Raw genomic sequence first — 21,227 nt, forward strand, 5'->3', positions numbered from 1 at the left:
GGATCACAGAATCATAGCCAAGAAAAGGATCCTGGCTCATGCAATGGGATTCCCTATTTTTACAGATGGGGTGGGGATCTGGCAATTCCAGCGGGAGGCCATCACATTCCATACTCATTCCCGAAGGCTAAGGGTCCGCCCTAAGTGTGGAAGACCCTCCCTGTGTTGATGAGGTCACGGGGATCCCCTGCCAGCTAAAGCTCAACTGCCCAGCTTTGCCTGTGAAGTGACATTTCCACAGCCACTGCACCAAGGGAACAGAACTGGGTCCACTGATCCGCAGGCGGACTCAGGTGGCCTCTGGATTTTCATCCCTGGCCACAGCAACGTTTCCTGGAGCCACCCCCCAGCAGTTTCTTGGAGACATCAAGACCTTTGGGTGAGACAACCCACCCCAGCCGAACAAGAGTGTAAGTTCTGGTGCCAGAAGGACTGACTCTCTGCTAGGGTTGTGAGAAGATGCTCAGTGGGCATCTTTCCCTAATCCCAAGTCTGGAGATGATAGCAGACATCCTGAAATGGATTCTTCTGTTGGCGTAGAGTGGGCGGCTCAGCCAGGGTCCTGCAGATCCACAGGACACCCAGAGCCCATCCCCCCCCACACCCCTACCTTGGAGGATCTGCTGCTTGGGAAACAAGCTGCTTTGCAAAACGCTATCCAGGTGGTCTGTGGGCCAAATCGGCAGCAGCCCACTCTTAGACCTCTGACCCCCTCGCAGAGGACAGCCATCAGTTGACTTGTCCGGAAGATCACCTCCCCGGTCTGTAAGGGCCTGATTTCTTCCTCTCTTCAACCTCAGGGCTCTGGTGAGGACTTTTGGAAACAGCACATTGCTTTTGCTATGGGAGAGGGAATGTGACCTGGGCTGGGGAACTTGAGAACCATAGTCCTCTGGCCACAGGGACCAGTAGGACATGGGACACAAGTTAACCCAGAGAGCTCTTCCCAAGGAATCTTCCTCCTGGATCTGGTGGAGAAAACGCACTTACATCTATAATCTAGGAACCAGAAATACATGAATAGGAATAGGCCTGAGGCTGTGTCCTCCCTGTTATGGAAAAAGCCCACCTATAATGGAGCAGAATAAGGCTGGTTCCCCGAGAGAAGCCCAGAGTTTGGGGAAAGGAGGGAGAGCGAGAATGTACGAGGGCGCTATGATGGGTTCTTGGTCTCAGGGCCTGCAGTTCCTGGAGCTGCCTGTCACCGTGCAGATTTTCCTTGATTCCGCGAGCTACGTCAGCAGCTGTAAAACATACTGTCTCTGACCCAGTTCACATTGCAATCCAGAATGCACACACACACACACACACGTGTGTGTGTGTGTTATGATTATATGTATATCATTTTCATGAAACAATATGTAAGCCCTTATTATGTATGATACATTCTGATACTTTCCATTCTATGCCATGTCATTTTCTTTTAATACTAGTTGAGACCCGCTAAATCGATTTCATGACACACTAAAGGGTTGTGACCTGCAGTACAAAAACAACCGAGCTGGAACAAAAGCTTTCCAATAAATCCCTGTTTTTGCCAACATAGTTCAAGTTGGTTTTTTCACTTGCAACCCAAGTAAATACTAACTAACCTCAACCCTGGCGGGCCCTTTGCTCCCGTTCCAGCCCTGCCCACCCCTACCCCTGGCCAGGCTTCCACAAGGAGCTCAGTTTGCCAACTCACTTACTCATTCATCGATGGAACGAATCCACCCTAACACTTAGCAGTGGCGTCAGACATCGGGTAAGGCACTCCACCCCACTGGCCTCAGTCTGGGCACCTATAAATTAGGCTTGTGTCCTCTGCCTCTTAGAAGGACTGTGTGGATCCAATGAGACCCTGCGTGAAATGCTCCCAGACGGGGCTCCGAGTGTGAAGGATGCTCTGCACGTAGCCGTTCCCATCCTTCAACCCCACCATCACAAGAATCTTCATTTTTAATTTGAGTTCAGAGAACGAGGGGGAAACCCCTTCAAGAGTCTCTCAGGGGCTTCCCTGATGGCGCAGTGGTTGAGAATCTGCCTGCCAATGCAGGGGACACGGGTTCGAGCCCTGGTCTGGGAAGATCCCACATGCCGCGGAGCAACTAGGCCCGTGAGCCACAACTACTGAGCCTGCGCGTCTGGAGCCTGTGCTCCGCAACAAGAGAGGCCGCGACAGTGAGAGGCCTGCGCACCGCAATGAAGAGTGGCCCCTGCTCGCCGCAACTAGAGAAATCCCTCGCACAGAAATGAAGACCAAACACAGACAAAAATAAATAAATTAATTAAAAAAAAAAAAAGAGTCTCTCAAATCTTCCACGAAGGGAGAGTCCCGTGTATATGAAAATGGTGACAATGGTGAGAGTAACAGTTGACGATCCTCCCATCGTCAAGATAAACGCATTCGATCCTTCCAAGAACGCCAGGAAGTAGGTGAAATGGTGCTGGAGGATTATTAGGACAGGCAGCCAGGGCCTGGAACCCAGGGGTCCCGGGGCCAAGTTCAGTGCCCTTCTCTCCCCTGCGACCACTGCTTTCCTGTCCCTCTGTGAATTGGGCTCGGCTTCCAGGCAAAGCTATGGGGGCAGGGATGGTACTTTTGCTACATTTGGCAAAGTGCTCTCAGGCAGCGTTTGCTCTATCCTACACGCCGTAGGCAGGGAGAAAGGGAGCGATTCCTGTAGTCCAAGGATTTCAGGGTCAGAGTGTCCCCGGAGCCCGGTCTCCATCCCTCATGACTGTCACTGCCCGAGCCAGGGGCAACGGAGCTGCCAAAGGATCCCAGGATGCCTTTCGGGGCCACGAACATGGAGTCATGGTTTGGGATTATTATAACCTGGGGCCTAAGTGCCCTGCTCTGAGCCGCCCAGCTGGATTCAGTTTGCTGCCAGTCAACAGCAGCTGGGAGGGAGCCCCTGTGTGCAGCTTGAGCCCTGGCCTAACATGGGACATTGGAGAACAAAGAGCGGCACGTCCTCTGGGAGCCACATAAAATCTGCCATCTTCACCATTAGTCAGTGTACAGTACAGAGACATTAAGTACATCTACATTTTTGTGCACCATCACCACTGTCCATCCACAGGACCCTTTCCATTTGGCAAAAATGAAACTGTCCCCCATTCAACAGCAACGTTCCTTTCCCGCCTCCCCACCAGCCCCTGATAACCAGCATTCTACTTCTGTCTCTATTTGAGTTTGATTACTATAGGGAACTCATCTAAGTGGAATCATGCAGTATTTGTCCTTTTTTGACTCGCTTATTTCACTGAGCATAATGTTTCCAAGGCTCATCCATGTGGTAGCGTGTGTCAGAATTCCCTTCCTTTTTAAAGGTTAAATAATATTCGAATGTATGTATATACTACATTTTGTTATCCCTGTGTTGTCGAACCCAAGTTCGTGTGCCTGACACACAATGAGGTCAAACAAACTGAAACGTCGGAGTGTGCAGCTGAGAAAGGTTTACTGCAGGGCTGAGCAAGGAGAACTGGGTGGCTCACGTGCAAAAATCCAAACTCCCCAATGGTTTTTGGGGGGAAGAGTTTTTAAAGGCAAAATTGCGGGGCAGGGCTGCAGGGTGTGTGACCTTCCTCTGATTGGTGGGTGGGGAGGTGACACGATGGTGCCCCAGGAATCTCAGGCATCAGCCTTCTGGTTCCCTCCAGTCTGGGGTCTACGTGCTTGTGCAGATCCGAAGTCACCATCCTCCCCCTGGGTGGGACCCCCAGGTCCAGCGGAAGAACTCAGAGATTTGTATCAGATTGTTAAGTAAATCCCTCGAGGAGGAGCTGGGACTCTGCTTTATCGCTGCACCATTGTTTCTTGACAGCCTTTCCTTTGTTTCTGCCATCCCTCCTTTCCCTAATTAGTAACTGTTTGAATCTGCACTTTGGCACTCGGGGAAGGTCTAGGAGGCTGAAGCCTTCTTCCTGCAAACAAGAAATGGGGGACACAGAAAGGCTTTTGTACCCAGAAGGGCCATGTAGGTTCTGTTTGGTTTCAATCCCCCCTTTTCTTTGATACTCCTCAATCTTGAGGAGAACAGGTGTGGGACAAGAAAGGGAGTAATGTTTTGGATGGAGAGGTTAAACTCGGCAGAGGAACTCGGTTTTAGGGGGACTTGGTTTCACATGGATACTTGAGTTGCTTCCATCTCTTGGCTACTGTGAATAACGCTGCTAGGAATATGGCTGTACAAATATCTCCGAGTTACTGCTTTCCATTCTTTTGGGTGTATTCCCAGAAGTGGAACTGATGGGTCAAATAATAATTCTATTTTAAATTTTTTGTGGGGACTCATTGTTTTCCACAGCAGCTGTGCCATTTTACATTCCCATCAGCAATGCACAAGTGTTCCAATTTCTCCACATTCTAGCCAACACTTATTTTCTGTATTTTAAAAATAATAGCTATTCTAACAGGTGTGAGGTGTTGGGGGGGTGTCATGTGGTGAGAGGGAGCCCAGCCCTCCCTCTGCTCATCCCCAGGACCCGAGCCCCTAGTGACTGCAGCAGGCGTGGGGCAGGTTGCTACCTTGCAGGATCCTGTATGAGCTCTAGTCCACATACCATTTCTCCCAAAAACCACAACGCAGGAGCCTGTTACCTGAAAACTGGGTTCACCTTTTGGTGGATGTCAAGCCAATAGACACAACCAAACCAAAGGACGGGAGAAGGAAGGGTTGTTTACTTGCAGCAAGTAAGGAGAACACCAGGGATCTTTCCCAAAGCACTGTCTCCTCTGAACAGCAAAATTGGGAAAGTTTGAAGCTAAGGGTCTACACATATTCATGAAGGGGCTTGAGCAGAGGAGAATTCAGCATAGAATTGGGGCAAAGGTCGACAGAATCCAAACTTTAGTTGATTGAAGTTAGGAGGGTCAACGTCATCATTCCATCCTCCACCTGGGCAGACCTGCAGACCTCAAAGATATATTATGATGTATATCCCTTGAGGAGGAACTAGGACTCAGTTTTATTGCTGAACTATTGTTTCTTGACTGCTTTTCCTTTGTCCCTGCATTCCCTCAGTTCCCATAAGATCATTGATTCCTGAGACCTGTTCAAGGGTAAGCACTGCAACCAGGCTTACATCATAAAATGGCTTAGGCCAAAATGGCTTCTCTTATGTCAAGAAAGCTATTCCTGGTTCTCTTCTCCGGGGACCCCCTGACCTGTCTGCTTACAATTTCATGACTTCAGGCTCTACTCATCTAGAAAATTTAGCTTGGTATCTCTTCCCCTGCCCCCCATCGCCCCCGCAAAATCTTCCACCAGTTCACCCAGTTCACCTAGTAATTGTTAAACTGGAAGCTAAAAATGTGAGCTTGCCTTTAAAAAAGCAACACAGCTTCATTGATACAAATTCACTCATAAGTTGTACAAGTCAGTGGTGCTTAGCATAGTCACAGAGTTGTGCAATCATCACACTACCTAATTCCAGAACAGCTTTGTCACCCCCGAAAGAAACCCCATACCCATGAGTAGTCTCTCCCCATTCCTCCCTCCCCCCAGCCTCTGGCAAGCACCAATCCACTTTCTGTCTCTACACATTTGCCTCTTCTAGACACTTCATGTAAATGGAATCACACAAATGTGAGCAAAGGATGAGATGTAGTGAACACCTGTTGCTTTTGCCCACCCAGCATCCTCTCTTGGTCTTTTTTGGGATCAGCACCCTTTCTGTTGAGTAACTGCCTCTCTTCTACCCCATGTAGTTCTGGTGGGTGTGCTACCCAGCAAACCTCACCTTTGCGCCCACCACCCTGTTATGGCCTGAATGTTTGTGTCCAGCCCCCCAAATTCACATGTTGGAATCCTGCACCCAATGTGAGGTTATTAGGGGGTGGTACCTTTAGGAGGTGATTAGGTCATGAGGATGGAGCCCTCGGGAATGGGATTAATGCCCTTATAGAGGAGACACCACAGAGCTCCCTGGCCCCTTCCACTGCGTGAAGGCACCGTGAGAAGTCAGTTGTCACCAGAACCCAGCCACCCTGCCCGCCTGACCTCAGACTTCCAGCCTCCAGAGCTATGAGCAATAAATGTTGTTTACAAGACACTCAGTCTGTGTTATTTTGTTACAGCAGCCCAAAGGGACTAAGACACACCCCCAAACACAAGGATGGGCGTGTGACCTCAGCTAGCCAATCAGATTATCTGGCAGGGATGCAAAACTGGAGTAGCCTGGAGGGACAGTGGCTGAGAGTCATGGGACAGGTGGCTGAGTCATCTGATGGGAGCAGCCTTGCGCATCAGCCCTAACCTCCTGACAAGTCACCAGGCTGCCTACTTCCTGGTCTCTCCCAGCCCTGCTGGTCCAGTCGTACCTGTGTGGCTGGAGCTGCCCCAGAGTCTTTCCAAAAGATTCTTAAGTTTAAATGAGCCCTACTATGCTTTCACTTCAAAAGAGCAATTATGTAATAGTCTAAAGCAATTATTCCCAGTGTCCCCTTAAGATTTAGTAAATAAAGGGAATGAGTCAAGCATTAAAATAAGTAAATAAATAAGCAAGGCCGGGAATCAATCTCTATTGCTTGCAGTTCAAAGGACTTGATGAAATCACACCTCCAGGTAGGTGTCTGATAATCAGCTATAATTCTTCAGCAAAAACGTTAGGGGCCAGGCCCTGGGCCAGGGGAAGGTGACAAGGAGGTTCTGACTTCCTGCAATCAAGCTGATTAAACAGATTGGTTTAATCCTATCATTCTCATTTAGGTCACAAGAGTGAAAATGCTGTTTGCTTGCTTGCTTGTTTGTTAACAGTAGAAATTCTCTAAGACTTTGACAAGTGTTAACTACAATATTTTTGAAATACCCCTCAAATATCCCTTTATTTGTAAACTGTCCCCCCTCCCCCAATACCGACGCTGTTCACCAGTGGCTAAACCAAGGCGCTTAGGAATAAGAACAGAGGACAAGTCCTCAGGGAGGACTTGGGAGGGGTGGACATGGTTTAGGGAGTAGCTTTCCAGGATTGGGAGGGAAACGGGCAGAGCAAGAAGTCACCTGCAGCTTCTCTCCATTATCATCAAACTCTGTGGCCGAGTGTGTAAAACCTCCCAGAGGGCACAGCAGGCAGCTGAGAGCAGCAAGGAGGAGGAGAGGCCTCCTGACAGGTTGCTTAGGTGGAGAGAGAGGCTGAATCACCTCTTCCCTCCCCTGCCAGCCCACCGCAGCGCCCAGGGCCTGAGCGAGGCCTGGCAGATGGACTGAGGGGCTGAGGGCGGGGGCGGGCTGGATGCTGGTGGCGGAAAGGGGGACCCCTGCAGTTCCTCAGAGCCAGGTTGGCATCTCAGAGCCCGCAGAGAGACGCCAGGGGACCTTTCACCAGCAGGAGGCAGTGAGGGCCCAGCGGGAGGGTGAGGCAAAGGAGGCCTCTGCGCAGGCCAGCCAGACCCCAGCTGGACAATACAGGCCCCCCCAGGCAGATGTCACCTTGGGGCATGGCAAACTTTTATGGGGGAGAGAAAAAAAACCCTGGTTAAAAGGAAACAGCAGCCCCAAAATGGAGTCCCTTACGCTAAACCCACAACAGCAAAGCAAGACTTAGTACCTACTCTAAGTGCAGCTTCAACCCTCCCAGGAATGGAACAGGTAATCAGACAGCCTAGTGGTCAGCCTGGTGGGGTGATTCCATTCCCCTGAGGAGGTCACCTTGCTTGAAACAACGCATTGTTTGCTAATAAGTTCCTTTTTCTACCCTGTTCTGCCTTTAAAAACCTTTCCTTTTCTACAGCTTTTCTACAGCTAGGCAGAGCTCCTTTCTGTTTGCTGGAAGGGATACTGCCCAATTCACGAATCAATGAATAAAGTCAATTTGATCCTGAAATTTACTCAGTTGGATTTTTGTTTTTTAACACGCTGATAAGAAATTGGGGCCTGAATTTGCCTAAACACTCACCCACAAATGCCTGATTCTGAAACCATTTCCCATAGGGTTAAAAAAAAACCATCCTGAAACTGTGCCCCTCAGGGTTAAAAGAAACTGGTGACTAACAGAAATTCTTGACCTTGTTATAAAGAACAGCAGGTAAGAACAGCTTGTTAAAAACTCCTCCGCTTGTAACCTGCCTGCGCTGACCAGGCTGGCTGCAATTATTTTTTGACTCCTTAACCCCCGCTTCAGATAGATAACTCTGCCATTCGCTGTGGGTCACTATAGTAACAGGGCGATGGGTTTAAGTTGTTTTCCAGGAACTTGAATTCGATCGACCCCTGTCCGGTTCAAGCCAGCTAAGAATGGTTGGGACCACCGACCCTAAAACTGGACCTATGCAGGTGTGCAAGGAACAACATTCTGGCATCAGAGGGCCGAAAACTGCACCCTCAGACGATGCTAAGAGCCTCCTTTTTTTTTTTTTTTTTTTTTTTACATCTTTATTGGAGTATAATTGCTTTACAATGGTGTGTTAGTTTCTGCTTTATAAAAAAGTGAATCAGCTATACATATACATATATCTCCATCACTCCTCCCTCTTGCGTCTCCCTCCCACCCTCCCTATCCCACCCCTCCAGGCGGTCACAAAGCACCGAGCTGATCTCCCTGTGCTATGCGGCTGCTTCCCACTAGCTATCTACCTTACGTTTGGTAGTGTATATATGTCCATGCCACTCTCTCGCTTTGTGAGCCTCCATTTTTGAACATGCATCCCATGAAGAAGCATGTGACTCAGATACACGGGCACAGAACCCCAATCACCTCCAATCAGCCTGCCCCATAAAGAGCATCCTGCTTCTTTATCCTGTAAATATCTCGAGCCCCTCGCATCCAGGGAGGCAGATCTGAGACTTGCTGTCTCCTTGGTTGGCTGCCTTGTGAATAAACTCTTTTTCTCTGTTGCAAACCTCGCCATAGTCAGGCAAACGAACCTGGTTTGGTAACAACTTTACCCAAAAGAGTGTGTTTTACATGCAAGAGACGGAGTTTCCCTGAGGCCAGTTTGTTTCTTTTCAGCAGGATGGGGACCCTTGAGGAAGGTTAAGTGAGTTTAGGAAATGAAGCAACTCCACTTCGTGGTCATCTGGGTTACAGGGCACACTTTTTGTCTCACCACAGAAGCAGGTCTCCTGCAAGTGACAGATGACTTGCTCACCCAGCATCTCTTGGGGGTATGGTTTCATTAGAGTCTCTATAGCAAATACCCCTCAGTCCAATGGCTGGCTGGTCCCTGAGGCTCCCAGCACTGAGGAGAGGCCACAATATCTCATTGTTGCCTGGGAAAACAGCAGTGAGGCCCAGATGGCCAGGTGGCCTGGGGTTAGCCAATCCCACCTCCAGGACATTTTCTGGTGAGAGCGTCCCCAGGTATAGGAGGCCAGGGCGCCAGGGCTGCAAAGGCCCCTACGGGTCCCACCTCAGGGCCCTCCAGCCTCTCACTCCTGCTCACAGGGCCAGGGAAGGCAGTCAGCCCCGACCCCAAAGACCAAGCCTGGCTGGGTGGGCACTCCTCCTGTAAAGCAAAGCCCCAAGTGTGGCCTCAGGGGGGCTGGGGAGAGGGCCTAGCACCTCTGTTCATATAAATGTGAACAAACCACGTGGCCCCTGGTCCCAGCTTGTGCGCGCGCGCGCACACACACACACACACCCACACACACGCACAAATCTCAGCCCATGACTGCATGAGAAGCTATTCCCCCAGACACAGGATGTAGAACTGGGGTTGCCATTTCTTAGCTGTGTGACCATGGGGAAAGCCACCCACTCTCTTGAGGTCTCAGTTTCCTCATCTGAGAAATGGGAGAGTCAGGACCACAATCCTGTGTCTCAAATCAATGGGGTCAGCTGCGTTTCAGAGTTTCCAATCTGGGGGATTTTAGGAAAGGTCCAGATATTATATATTATGTAACATCCCCAGAAGCCCTCTTGTAGTGTAAACCCTAAAGCTGGGTTTTTGTTGGTGTTGTTTGTAATTCAAGTGCCTGACTTAAGCTTTGATTGCTGAGGCATCCATGACAAAGATGGTGATCTTGAATAAACACATTGCCAGCCCCAGGGTTAAATAAAAAGCCAGCCACCTCCCCTGCTGAGGCTCCTCGGTTTTAGAGATCTTGGTTGATTTTAATCACTGATGACTTGGGTCACTTGTTCCTGAGCTTTAAATTTCCCCTCGTATGTTTTAAATTCACCGATAAAGAGTGAGCCCTGGAACACTTAGGGTCCCCACTCTCCATCCCAGTATAAGCAGAAGCCCAGGCCCTGCTGCCCTCTCTCTTTCTCTCTCTCTCTTTCCTCCCTTCCCCACCTTGACCCCCTCCCCTACCCCCCATGTGGCCCAGATGTGTCATATCATCCCCAGGTCCTGTAAGTAATAACCTTTTATTTAATTAATTAATTTATTTAAAAATTTTCTTTTATGTAATTTCCAGGTTCTGTAAGTCATAAACCCTTATTTATTTTTAAGTTTTCTGATGGTTATTGCTGAAGGGCGTCTTGCAATCATGAGAACCCTGGGGGCCAGTCCAACCACAACATTGGTTATTATATTATATTATATTATATTTATTTATTTATTTATTGCGGTACGCGGGCCTCTCATTGCTGTGGCCTCTCCCATTGCGGAGCACAGGCTCCGGACGCGCAGGCTCAGCGGCCATGGCTCACGGGCCCAGCCGCTCCGCGGCACGTGGGATCCTCCCGGACCGGGGCACGAACCCGTGTCCCCTGCATCGGCAGGCGGACTCTCAACCACTGCGCCACCAGGGAAGCCCAGAACATTGGTTATTATAAACTGAGAGCAGCCCGGAACACCCTCCTTGGTCAAACACTATGCATATTTCTTCAGGGAAACTGAATATTCAAATGAAGGGGGATGCTTCAAAACTATACACTTGCACCGGTGCAGGTCAGGGTTTACCACCAAATGAATTATGAAAAAACGTTTCCATTTTCAGAGCCTTTATGACTTTCACAGTTATAGAAAAGAGGTCTTAGGCTTTAAGGTCACCCACCTTGGAGGGCAGATGACAGCACTCGTGGCAGTGAGGCTGAGCGGGACCCTGTGGGGCTCCTGGGCATGGAAGCCTTTCTTGTTTCTTGTTTGTAGGGAATAGAACTTAGCCTCTGTGACCTTCCCTGAGTCCCAAAGGGCAGATTCAAACAGCTGCTAATCAGGGAAGGGAGGGGACGCAGAGACAAGGAAGGAGCAGCCAAGACACAATAGTGCAGCCTTGGGGCAGGGTCCTCAACGGATACCTATAACAATATCTTTGAGCTCTTGTATAGAACTAAAACCCCCAACAAATAGAAGATGTTCTCTTCATTCCAGAGATCACAGTTTGATAACCTGGAAGCTCATCAGCAGACCACCTGAGGCCAGATTAAAGGAGTGAAGGCCCGGCATATGCGCAAAGGCCCTGCGCATGCGCACACCCTGATCCTTATCAGCAGCCCTGCCCTTGAACCACTGCTCTAAAACTCCTCACCAAATCCTCCCGGGTTGGGACACACAGTTTTGAGGGGCATGTGTCCCCCTTTGCCTGGCAAAACAATAAAGTTATTCTTTTCTTCTTCACCCAAAACTCTGTCTCTGAGGTTTGATTCAGCACCGGTGCACAGAGGCTGAGTTTTCGGCATCAGCAGGAGCGTTGATGCATTTGTTGGGCATTGCTTCCTCGCAGGGCGTTCCCTCGCTTGCTCCGGGGCTCCTCAAGATAACTCTCCCTCACAAGGGCTAGTTTACTAAATACCCATTTAACAGATGGGGAACTGAGGCCAAGGGCAGTTGAGGAACTAGCCCACAGTGACAGAACTCCAGGTGGTCTGCTCGACTTGAGTCCCTGCAGGACGTAACCACCCCTGTTCTGCCCTTGGCACAGCTAGGACCAGGAGAGGAGAGACTCAGGCCTGGCTTGGATTCAGCTGTCCACTTAGATGCACATCTATTAGAGAAGGAGGCAGAAAGGAATGTCAAAGTTCAAGCCATTTCTCAATAAGCGCCAGGGTCTTCCCGAAAGAGCTGCCTTGGGCATTGGCATTTCTGTGCCTGCCTCATTGAACTTGGACCCAGTTTTGCAGTCAGAGCCTCGGGCGTTTCCCCTAGTGAGCAGAACCAACTGGAGACTCTGCACTTCGTCTTTGTCCTCCTGCAGCCCAGAGGCTCACAGACCCCTGCTGGACCAGAGGCCTCCGGAGAGGAGAAAACAGAAGGCCCTCGGAACCTGAGGCCACAGTGAGAGCTTCGCTGAGAACAGGTGGGACAGCAGACCCAGGAGGAGGGCTGATTTGGGGTCTCTAAAGGACAATGTGCCCAAGGGGTTGGCCACTTGCACTTGGTTTGGGAAAAAGAGCTGTTGTCAGGAACCCCCCAGGGGTTCACATCCCCATCCAGCCAGTTCCTAATGTGAGACTGGGTCTGAAGTTCAGCTTTGTTACTTGATAAATCAGGATAGAAATCTCTCCTTCAGGCGTATTTGAAGTTTAAATAAAAGCATGGTTAAGCGTATGATTAGACCAACCAAGTTGCTTCTTCCCCTCCATTGACTGGGGACCCCAGGATCCTAGACAGAGAGAGAGAGAGAGAGTGGACCCCAGAAAGGAGGAGACGGCACGGGCCAAGGCATTTCCCTAGACGTTCTCTGCAGGACTGGTTTAGGGCTGTCATCTTTGTAGAAGAAGATGCTGAATGAGTTGTCTCAAAATTGCAACCTGCAGTGTTTCTTGGGTTGTAGGTTTTTTTAGCGTAGTTTGGGAGTAGGGGGTGTTGGTGATAAAGGGATTATCTCAAAGCTGTGTTTCAGAGTAACCGACTTTTCTGACGCTGATGGGGTGCATGAGGGACTTGGTTTGCTGGCAAAGGGGCAGAATACAGTGGAGCTGAAGTCTCCCAAAACTGCAAAGAGAAACTCATAAAAAAAAGCTCTCATATGAGAATAACATCTCTAATCCTCTCCCATCATTTCCATCCCTCTCCCAACATAACATCCTCTGACATCCACTGAAAGAAGGTCAGTAGAGAGGGGATGGGACCTGATGGGACCAAAGGGTTCCCCACTGTCACTATAGCCCTTCATCCGATAAGACTAATATGAAAAATGGGGGAAGTTTTAGGGGGTGCTGGTAAAGAATGGGGCTCCCCCAGGGTTTCTCAGCCTCAGTACCACAGACATTTTGGGCTGGACCATTCTTTGCTGTGGGGGCCGTCCTGTGCATTGTAGGGTGTCAAGCAGCATCGCTGGCCTCTACCCACTAGATGCCAGTAACACTGCCTCCACCCTGACCCCTGAATGTCTACAGGCATTACCAATATCCCCCGGGGAGGAAACACGCCCCTGATTGAGATCTACCATTCTAGACCTGGCTGGACTCACATTGGGCTCCCCCACTTACCAAGTGCATGTTTTGTAGTGTATTCCTATAATGAAATACTACATAGCAATCCTTTTTTTTTTTTTTTTTAATTTATTGTTGGCTGCGTTGGGTCTTCGTTGCTGCGCAGGGCTTTCTTTAGTTGCGGTGAGCAGGGGCTACTCTTCGTTGACGTGCACAGGCTTCTCATTGCAGTGGCCTCTCTTGTTGTGGAGCATGGGCTCTAGGTACGCCGGCTTCAGTAGTTGTGGCACATGGGCTCAGTAGTTGTGGCTCGCAGGCTGTAGAGTTCAGGCTCAGTAGTTGCGGCACAAGGGCTTAGTTGCTCTGCGGCACGTGGGATCTTCCGGGACCAGGGCTCAAACCCGTGTCCCCTGCATTGGCAGGCAGATTCTTAACCACTGCGCCACCAGGGAAGCCCATGGTAAACATTTTTAAAGCTACTGAATGTTTTTAAAACCACGACAACATGAAAGAATTTCACAGATATTGTGTGGAGCGAAAGAAACCAAACAAATGACTCAATTGACATAAAGTTCAAGACCAGGCAAACTAATCAATGTTTATAGAAATCAGAATAGTGGTTACCTCCCACCCGGGTGGGGTGCGGATTGACTGGCGGGGGGTTAAGGGAATCTTCTGTTCTCTATCTTGATCTGGGAGGTGATGACTCAGGTGTGTAATGCCAGAATGTATTGAGCAGAGGACTTCCTTTTGAGTATTTGTCCTATATAAGCTCCACCTCAACATAAAATGTAAAAACAGCAGTTTGCACATATTTTGTACATTGTGTGCTTATTATTATCTTGATTCCGCACCATCTAAAATCCCTCCATACTTGAATTTCATATGGTTTCGTGGCCCCTGCAGTAAACTTGGTTTCTGTTTCCAACCACAAAATCCTTTGACTTGTGGTGACAGCTCTCATTCTCCCACAGGCAAAATGAACATGGATTTGATGCCACAGAATCTGCTGGACAACCAGGCAGGGAAAGCATGCAAGACTGGTGTCGGTTTGCAAAGGTAACCCAGAGCGCTTTTTCCTTGGGGAAAGGGCTACTTCTGCAGAAATGTTTAGGCATCCTCGTGACACGTGACAAACGTGTTCTAAGAGCATCAGCCGTAAAGTATGCCCTGCCCTCCAACTGGTCTCCGTTACGTATATATATATGTCTCCCAGGGGAAAAATTATTCCACCGGCTACATTAAATATTTTGGAGCACAAGTCAGGTTCTTGTCGGGTACATGGCATCGGGTAATAGGACTCTGAGGCCAGAAATTTCCCCCTCGGGCCTCACCTCTGTGAGGTTCATGTATCACCAAAAAGGCCCTTTAGTGTTACTGCATTCATGAATTTAAGCCCAAGTGTCCATTCATCAGCAGATATAGCATCACCAGCCCAATATGGACAATCAGCAAATGTCTGCTGAGGGAATTAGGTGTCACAGAACTCGACTGCAATTTTCACTGTGTCAGGAGGCATCATTGCCTAATGCGGGATGCATTTAGTTTAATTTAAAAACACAAGAAGGGAATTCCCTGGCCATCCAGTGGTTAGGACTTGGTGCTCTCACTGCTGGGGCCCTGAGTTTGATCCCTGGTCGGGGAACTAAGATCCCACAAAACACACACACACACACACACACACACACACACACACACGAAGCCAAGCTCCTGTTAGCTACCAACCACATAAAAGACAAAACTTCACAGTGAATGCAAAGTGGCGTTGTTGATCTTTTTTTTTCCTTTGGAATTTTATTTTATTTATTTTTTTTACAGCAGGTTCTTATTAGTGATCTCTTTTAAACATATTAGTGTATATATGTCAATCCCAATCTCCCAGTTCATCCCACCACCACCACCACCCCGTTTTCCCCCCACGCTGTCGATCTTTGCAGGAACAAATCTCTCTGTTGTTTCTCTTCGTCCCTGCAAACCTGAGGAAGCAGAGAGATCAGGGTGGGCTGCATGGTGGCGTCTGTGAAGCTGGGGGTCTCTCAGCAGGGTTACCCTCCCTGCTGCCAGGCGCCCCTTCCCCACTGCAAGTCCCGGGGTACTTTTTGCTCTGTCAACTGATTTACAGCTACTGGTTAACTGGCAACTGGGCCTAAATTAATTACTTCATTAACACTAAAGGCTTCCTTGGTAGTATATTTGGTTTCTAACCTTTTCCATTGAGGAACTCTGTGTGTGTGTGTGTGTGTGTGTGTGTGTGTGTGTGTGTGGAAAGAGATTAAAAGGCATGTGTATATATACCTCAGTGAGGAATTCCTCACATCAACTGTCTGATGAGAGGAAGAACTGAACGTACTGACGGGCTAGAGCTCTGCGTCCCCATTCAAAGCTGCATGTCAACCTCACACCTTCCTTTGGGTGAGAGCCCTGCCCCGTTCTGGGCTTCTGTTCCCTCCACAGAAAAGTAAAATAGGAAGCTTACATCTTCCCTAGGGTTCCTTCCAGCTCTGACACCCTCCTGTGGGCAGGGAATCTGTATTATCACCTGGCCTCCTCAGCTTGCCCTGAAGGAAATGCACCCGGGTCCCTTGGCACGAGGAAAGTTCCTGAAGGAGAGGACTTTGTCCTCCCCCGAGACTGCTGTCCCATGAAGGCCACACTCAGCAGGGCTGGCAAAAGTCCCTCAGTACTGCCTACTGTGAGAAGATGGGGGAAGGGGCTGGGTCCTTTTGTCCCTGACTTCTTCCATGAAGAACCAGTTCTGCTCGAGAGAGCAAGGAAAGCCGGCCAAGTGCCAAGGAGAACACTCAGAACTTTAGCAATCGTTTCTCTCAGCCCTCTCAGTGTGCAACTCCGGAGGCACAACAGAGCACTGAACTCAAGTTCATCAAAGTGGAGACTTCCCTGGCGCTCCAACGGTTAAGACTCTGCACTCCCACTGCAGGGGGCAAGGGTTAGATCCCTGGTCAGGGAACTAAGATCCCACAAGCTGAAAAAAAGCCAAGGTCATCAAAGTGGGGGATGCATTATACAATATGGCGCCTCTTCCGCCTCACTCACCTCTACACGTACAGGACTTCCAACCTCCGGCCCAACAGCTGGGCTCTGCTTCCTCCTACTTTTCCCAGACCTCTCCCTCCTGACCATTAGTCCCAGGTTCCTTATCTTGACTTGGATCTTAGCATTTCCCACTGCCCCTCCTCCTGACAGTTTCCATAGCCTCTTTGAATAAGGTTGAAAAAGTCCCTCAGCACTAATCCACCTCTTCCATCTCTTGGCCAGGGCTACGTTTCTCCCATTTCCCTCCAGATCCTCCTCTTATGTGCTCTCTTCAGGGAACCAGCAGCTCCCAGCAATGCTCTGGGACTTTTCACAGTTGAGTTAGAGGTAACAGAGATGCTAGGAAGATGCAGGGAGGATTTAAAGTCTGGAGGGGCAAGAATATCCAGAAACCACATGGGCTTGACTACGAATTTGGTTTTCCCATCTGGGAGACTGAAAATCTTTATTTCACTCATCCACAGGGACGAAGATGACATTCTTCCATATGAAGATGTGAAGTGGCAAGATAGTGACCTGTCAGCTGAAGAAAGAATATTTTTGGAAGAGTTTCCCAACTTGAAAGAGGAGCTGGAAGTGGGCATCAGAAAGCTCCATGCCCTTGCAGACCACGTCAGCACAACCCACAGAACCCTCACCAAGACCAGCATGGTGGCCAATTCCATCGCTGTGGTCTCAGGAGCCATGAGCATCCTGGGATTGGTCCTCGCCCCGGCAGTAGCAGGAGGAAGCCTGGTACTCTTCGCTGCTGGTACAGTTTTGGGGAAAGCAGGGGAGGTCACCAGCATCTTGACCAACGTTTTGGAACACTTTCACAGTCAAGAAGCTCAAGCTTATGTCGGTAGCCTAATGCCCACCCGTGGCCAAGAGGTCATGAGAGCTGGGGCAGTCTATGTCGTGGCTGCCGGAAAGGTGGTCCAGAATTGTGAAAGCACCATCAAGGATATCCAGAGGAGCATCCGTGCCTTTCAGATAGTCAGGGCCCACCCGCGCCTGGCCACTGCTGCCAAGAGTCTCCTGACCACTGGCCAAGTCTCAGCCCGAAGGAGCAGGCAGGTGCAAAGAGCTTTTGAAGGTACCACCCTGGTGATGAAAACAAACGCTCGCTTGCTGGGTACTGCAATGGCTGGCTTCTCCCTCAGCGTGGGCTTGGCCTCCCTCCTGAAGGACTGGAAACAGCTGAAGGAGGGAGCAAAATCAGAGCTTGCGGAAGAGCTAAGGGCGCAGGTTCGGGAGCTGGAAAGGAAGCTGACAGAATTCACCCAGTGCTATGAGAGCCTGCAGCAGAAGGTGAGGCTTTGGTTTCCCTTGTGGGTGGTGCTGGAGGAGGGGGAAGCTTTAACTGGGGCTTATGGGCACCAGGGTTTATGGGAAGGGTGATGAGGAAGCCAGTGTGTGTGTGTGTGGAGATTGCATGGATGTTCCCAAGGACATGGGGTGTCTGGTGGCCCTGAAGTTCCAAACGGTATCATGTTCATCTTGGAGGTAGCGGCACCAGTCCTGGAGAGACCTTGTCATGCCTTCTGTTTCTCCCTCGATGCTCCTTGAGGTCCATGTGCTGGGAAGAGGGTCTTCCCAGTTGTACAGAAGAGGACACTGAGCCACAGGGAGTGTTATGGACTGAAACGTGTCCCCGTAACATTTATATGTAGAAGCCCTAAGCCCCAAGGTGACTTTTTGGAGATGGGGGTTTTGGGAAGTGATTTGGGTTGAATGAGTTTGTAGGGGTGGGGCCATAATCCTAGGGGACTTGTGTCCTTATAAGAGGAGGAGGAAACACAGAGGGCTCTCTCTTTCTCGGCCTGCACCGGCACAGAGGAAAGGCCCTGTGAGGACAAAGTAAGAAGGCAGCCGTCTGCCAGCCAGGGAGAGTCCTCACCAGGAACTCAATTGGCCAGCACCTGGATCTGAGGCCTGCAGCCCTCCAGAACTATGAGAAAATACATTTTTGCCGTTTAACCCCCCAGACTGTGGTGTTCATAAGCGAGCTTATGTAACTTGCCAAATGCTTGCAACTACGTGGAGGGAGAGTCAGGATGACAGCCCGGGAGCCTGACTTCTGAGCCCGGGCCTGGATCTCCACGCCATGCTGCATGGGAGCCTTCTGTAGCTTTCCTTTGATTGGTGTGTGTGTGTGTGTTTTCCAGAAACTCTCCCAAGAAAAAAAGCCTGTGAGCTCCTCTTCGGAAGGAACCATGGGGACTGTACCTCTGCCACCAGCCAGGCGTGGGAAAGCAGGATCCCAGGGGACAGGAGAGGATGAAGGCAATTGAGCCCAGGGGTCTCTGAGTGGAAGAAAAGGGGACCACGGCGGTGGTGGGGCAAGGTTGGCAGAGGCAATGCCTGGAGACTCAGCAGCTGACAGGCCTACGAGGGTCTTGAGGGCACTGTCAGCGGTGAGTGTCACACTGTAAGTTACGGGAGGTCAGCCCGTCCCATCCCTCCCTCCTTCATGTGTGTAACTCATTTCCTGGACTCCTTCAGCGCCCCTGCTCCCTCCCTCGCATGCAGAGTCAGCCCATGTGAAACGTGTATTATTTGACCCAAGGCTCTATATGAAGTGCTGACATCAGACAGAAGGGCTCCGGGGATGAAGGGTATGTTGTGTTCTCTCTTTTGTATCAACTCAGCTTGTGTTGGCTCTCTGTCCTCCCCCTCCCTGACCTGGGCAGTGATCGCTGGAGAAGATCCTGGGTTTGCACATAAAAGGATGTCACCGGGGCTTCCCTGGTGGCGCAGTGGTTGAGAGTCCGCCTGCCGGTGCAGGGGACACGGGTTCGTGCCCTGGTCTGGGAAGATCCCACATGCCCTGGAGAGGCTGGGCCCGTGAGCCATGGCCGCTGAGCCTGTGCGTCCGGAGCCTGTGCTCCGCCACGGGAGAGGCCACAACAGTGAGAGGCCCGCATACTGCAAAAAACAAAAAAAAAAACAACAACTACAAAAAAGGATGTCACCAGAACCTGCTCAGCCTGATTCCCATCAGCAAGGAGCCCCTCCATCCTCCCCACAACAGAAGTTCTTGGGCTCCTCAACACACGGGAACCTGTAGGAACTCTCCTGGCTTCCCCCTTCACCCATCTTACACCTATTTTTTTCTTTTCTATGTTTCAGCTGCTATTTTCAAAGTAGTGTATGGACATTCAATACAATTTTTTAAAATTCAGGAAAGTAAAGAATAGGGGGAAAAATAATGCCCCAATCAAGGGTGCTGGTATTTTGGTGGAGAATTTTCTTCCTGTGCTTTTCTTGCTTTGGGCATTACTGCCTGCTGGGGACCCTCTCTCAAGGCTGCATTGTAGAGTAGATTTTTTTTCTGTAACTCACTGAGTTTTCTTTCTCTTGCATTCTCAACTCCCTCATTTGCCTACAGATCTATAACTTTCCATTTTGTTGTTTTCACTTAGCAATATTTTCTACCCTTCCATGTTTCACAGAGTTTTTATAGACATTGCTTTTCCATATTGCAAAATATTCTCTTGACTGTACCTACAACGTTTTAATTAGACATATATTAGTCATCACTTTGTTAAGTGGCCAAAACCAGTTCAAACTGGCATATGAAAAAGAAAGGAGTTTATTGGCTCATGTACTTAAAAAGCTTAGGGGAAGAGTGGGCTTCAGGTGTGTGTGGATCCAGAGGATAAAAATGATGTCATCAAGCATCTGTCTTTCCATTTCTCAGACAGGCTTCCGCCACATTCAGGCACCATGGCCTCAGCACCTCCAGGTGTGCCTGCTGCCAGCTGGGGGACTCCCACATGGAAAGGGGAGGGGCAAAAGTCCAGGGACCCACTCTGACTGGTCAGGACTGGGTCATGTGCCTTTGCTGGTGCTGGTTTCTAGGATGGGCTATGGGAGCTCTGTTGTGATCTAGGGGTTTTAAGTAGTCATCCCAGGCCGTGTGGTTCCTGCTTTTGTTGCTGTTATAATATTTTCATGAGCATAACAGTAAGTAAACAGCTTTCACCCCATTTAATATTGTTCTCTTAGTGTGTGTGAACATCCTTAAAGTTCTGAATAAACATTGTCAATAATAATACCTGCACTGGGACTTCCCTGGTGGTCCAGTGGTTAAGAATCTGCCTTCCAAAGGAGGGGACGCGGGTTTGATCCCTGGTCAGGGAACTAAGATCCCACATGCCATGGGGCAACTAAGCCTGCACACTGCAGCTCCTGAGCCCGTGGGCTCTGGAGCCCACATGCCACAACTAGAGAAGCCTGCACGCAGCAACAAAGAGCCCACTCGCCGCAATGAAAGATCCCACATGCCGCAATGAAGATCCTGTGTGCGGCAATGAAGATCCAATGCAGCCAAATAAATAAATAAATAAATCTTCTTTTAAAATAAAAAAATAAAAAATAATAATACCTGCACAAAATATGTAGTCATGAAGCTTGGGGTTTTGTTTTGTGGAAAGTTTCAAAGAAAAAAAGAAAAGAAGGAATCAGAATGGAAATTCAAGACTCATCTCTGACACTTATTTGCCTGGTCCCATTTCTGAGTTTTGGTTTCTTCAGCCACAAAATAAGTGTAGCCTGAATAAAATCCAGGACTCCATCTGGGTGCAGATTTGCAGCACCAGGCTCACAGCAATCTGGGAGAAAATACCCTTGACAGAAACTTGAAGAATCCTTACTAATGCTCTGAGCCAGCACCAGAGGGGGTGGGAGAGGCTCCGCTTTCCCTTGTCACCTGCTTCTCTGGTTCCCAGATTCTTCCACAGGGGCAGAAGCTTCTGGAAAAAAAGACTTTCCTCTTGCCCCCTCTCTCTGGCCCATACTTCCTGCTTAACAGCCCAAGCAGCTCCTCTGCCCTCTTCCTCCCTGAAGTGCCTTCAGCACCCAGCTGCTTCCCTATCAGGATCTACTTCCTGGAAGCATGCTCTCCTACATCACCTGGGATTCTGGTGAACAAACACCTT

General features: G+C 49.6%; 1 protein-coding gene across 1 annotated transcript; it reads left to right on the plus strand.

The window, feature by feature from the left end:
- Positions 1-1,140: 1,140 nt before the first annotated feature.
- Positions 1,141-18,578, plus strand: LOC309811918 (apolipoprotein L6-like; the record flags this gene model as incomplete). The annotated part of the gene is made up of 4 exons (XM_082635294.1): positions 1,141-1,246; positions 14,226-14,310; positions 16,770-17,595; positions 18,453-18,578. 4 exons carry the CDS (start codon positions 1,141-1,143, stop codon positions 18,576-18,578), a joined length of 1,143 nt encoding a protein of 380 aa, XP_082491420.1.
- Between the last annotated feature and the right edge of the window lie 2,649 nt (positions 18,579-21,227).

The sequence above is a fragment of the Mesoplodon mirus genome (assembly GCF_964341445.2).
Source record: "Mesoplodon mirus genome assembly, chromosome: 11".
NCBI classification, from domain to species: domain Eukaryota; kingdom Metazoa; phylum Chordata; class Mammalia; order Artiodactyla; family Ziphiidae; genus Mesoplodon; species Mesoplodon mirus.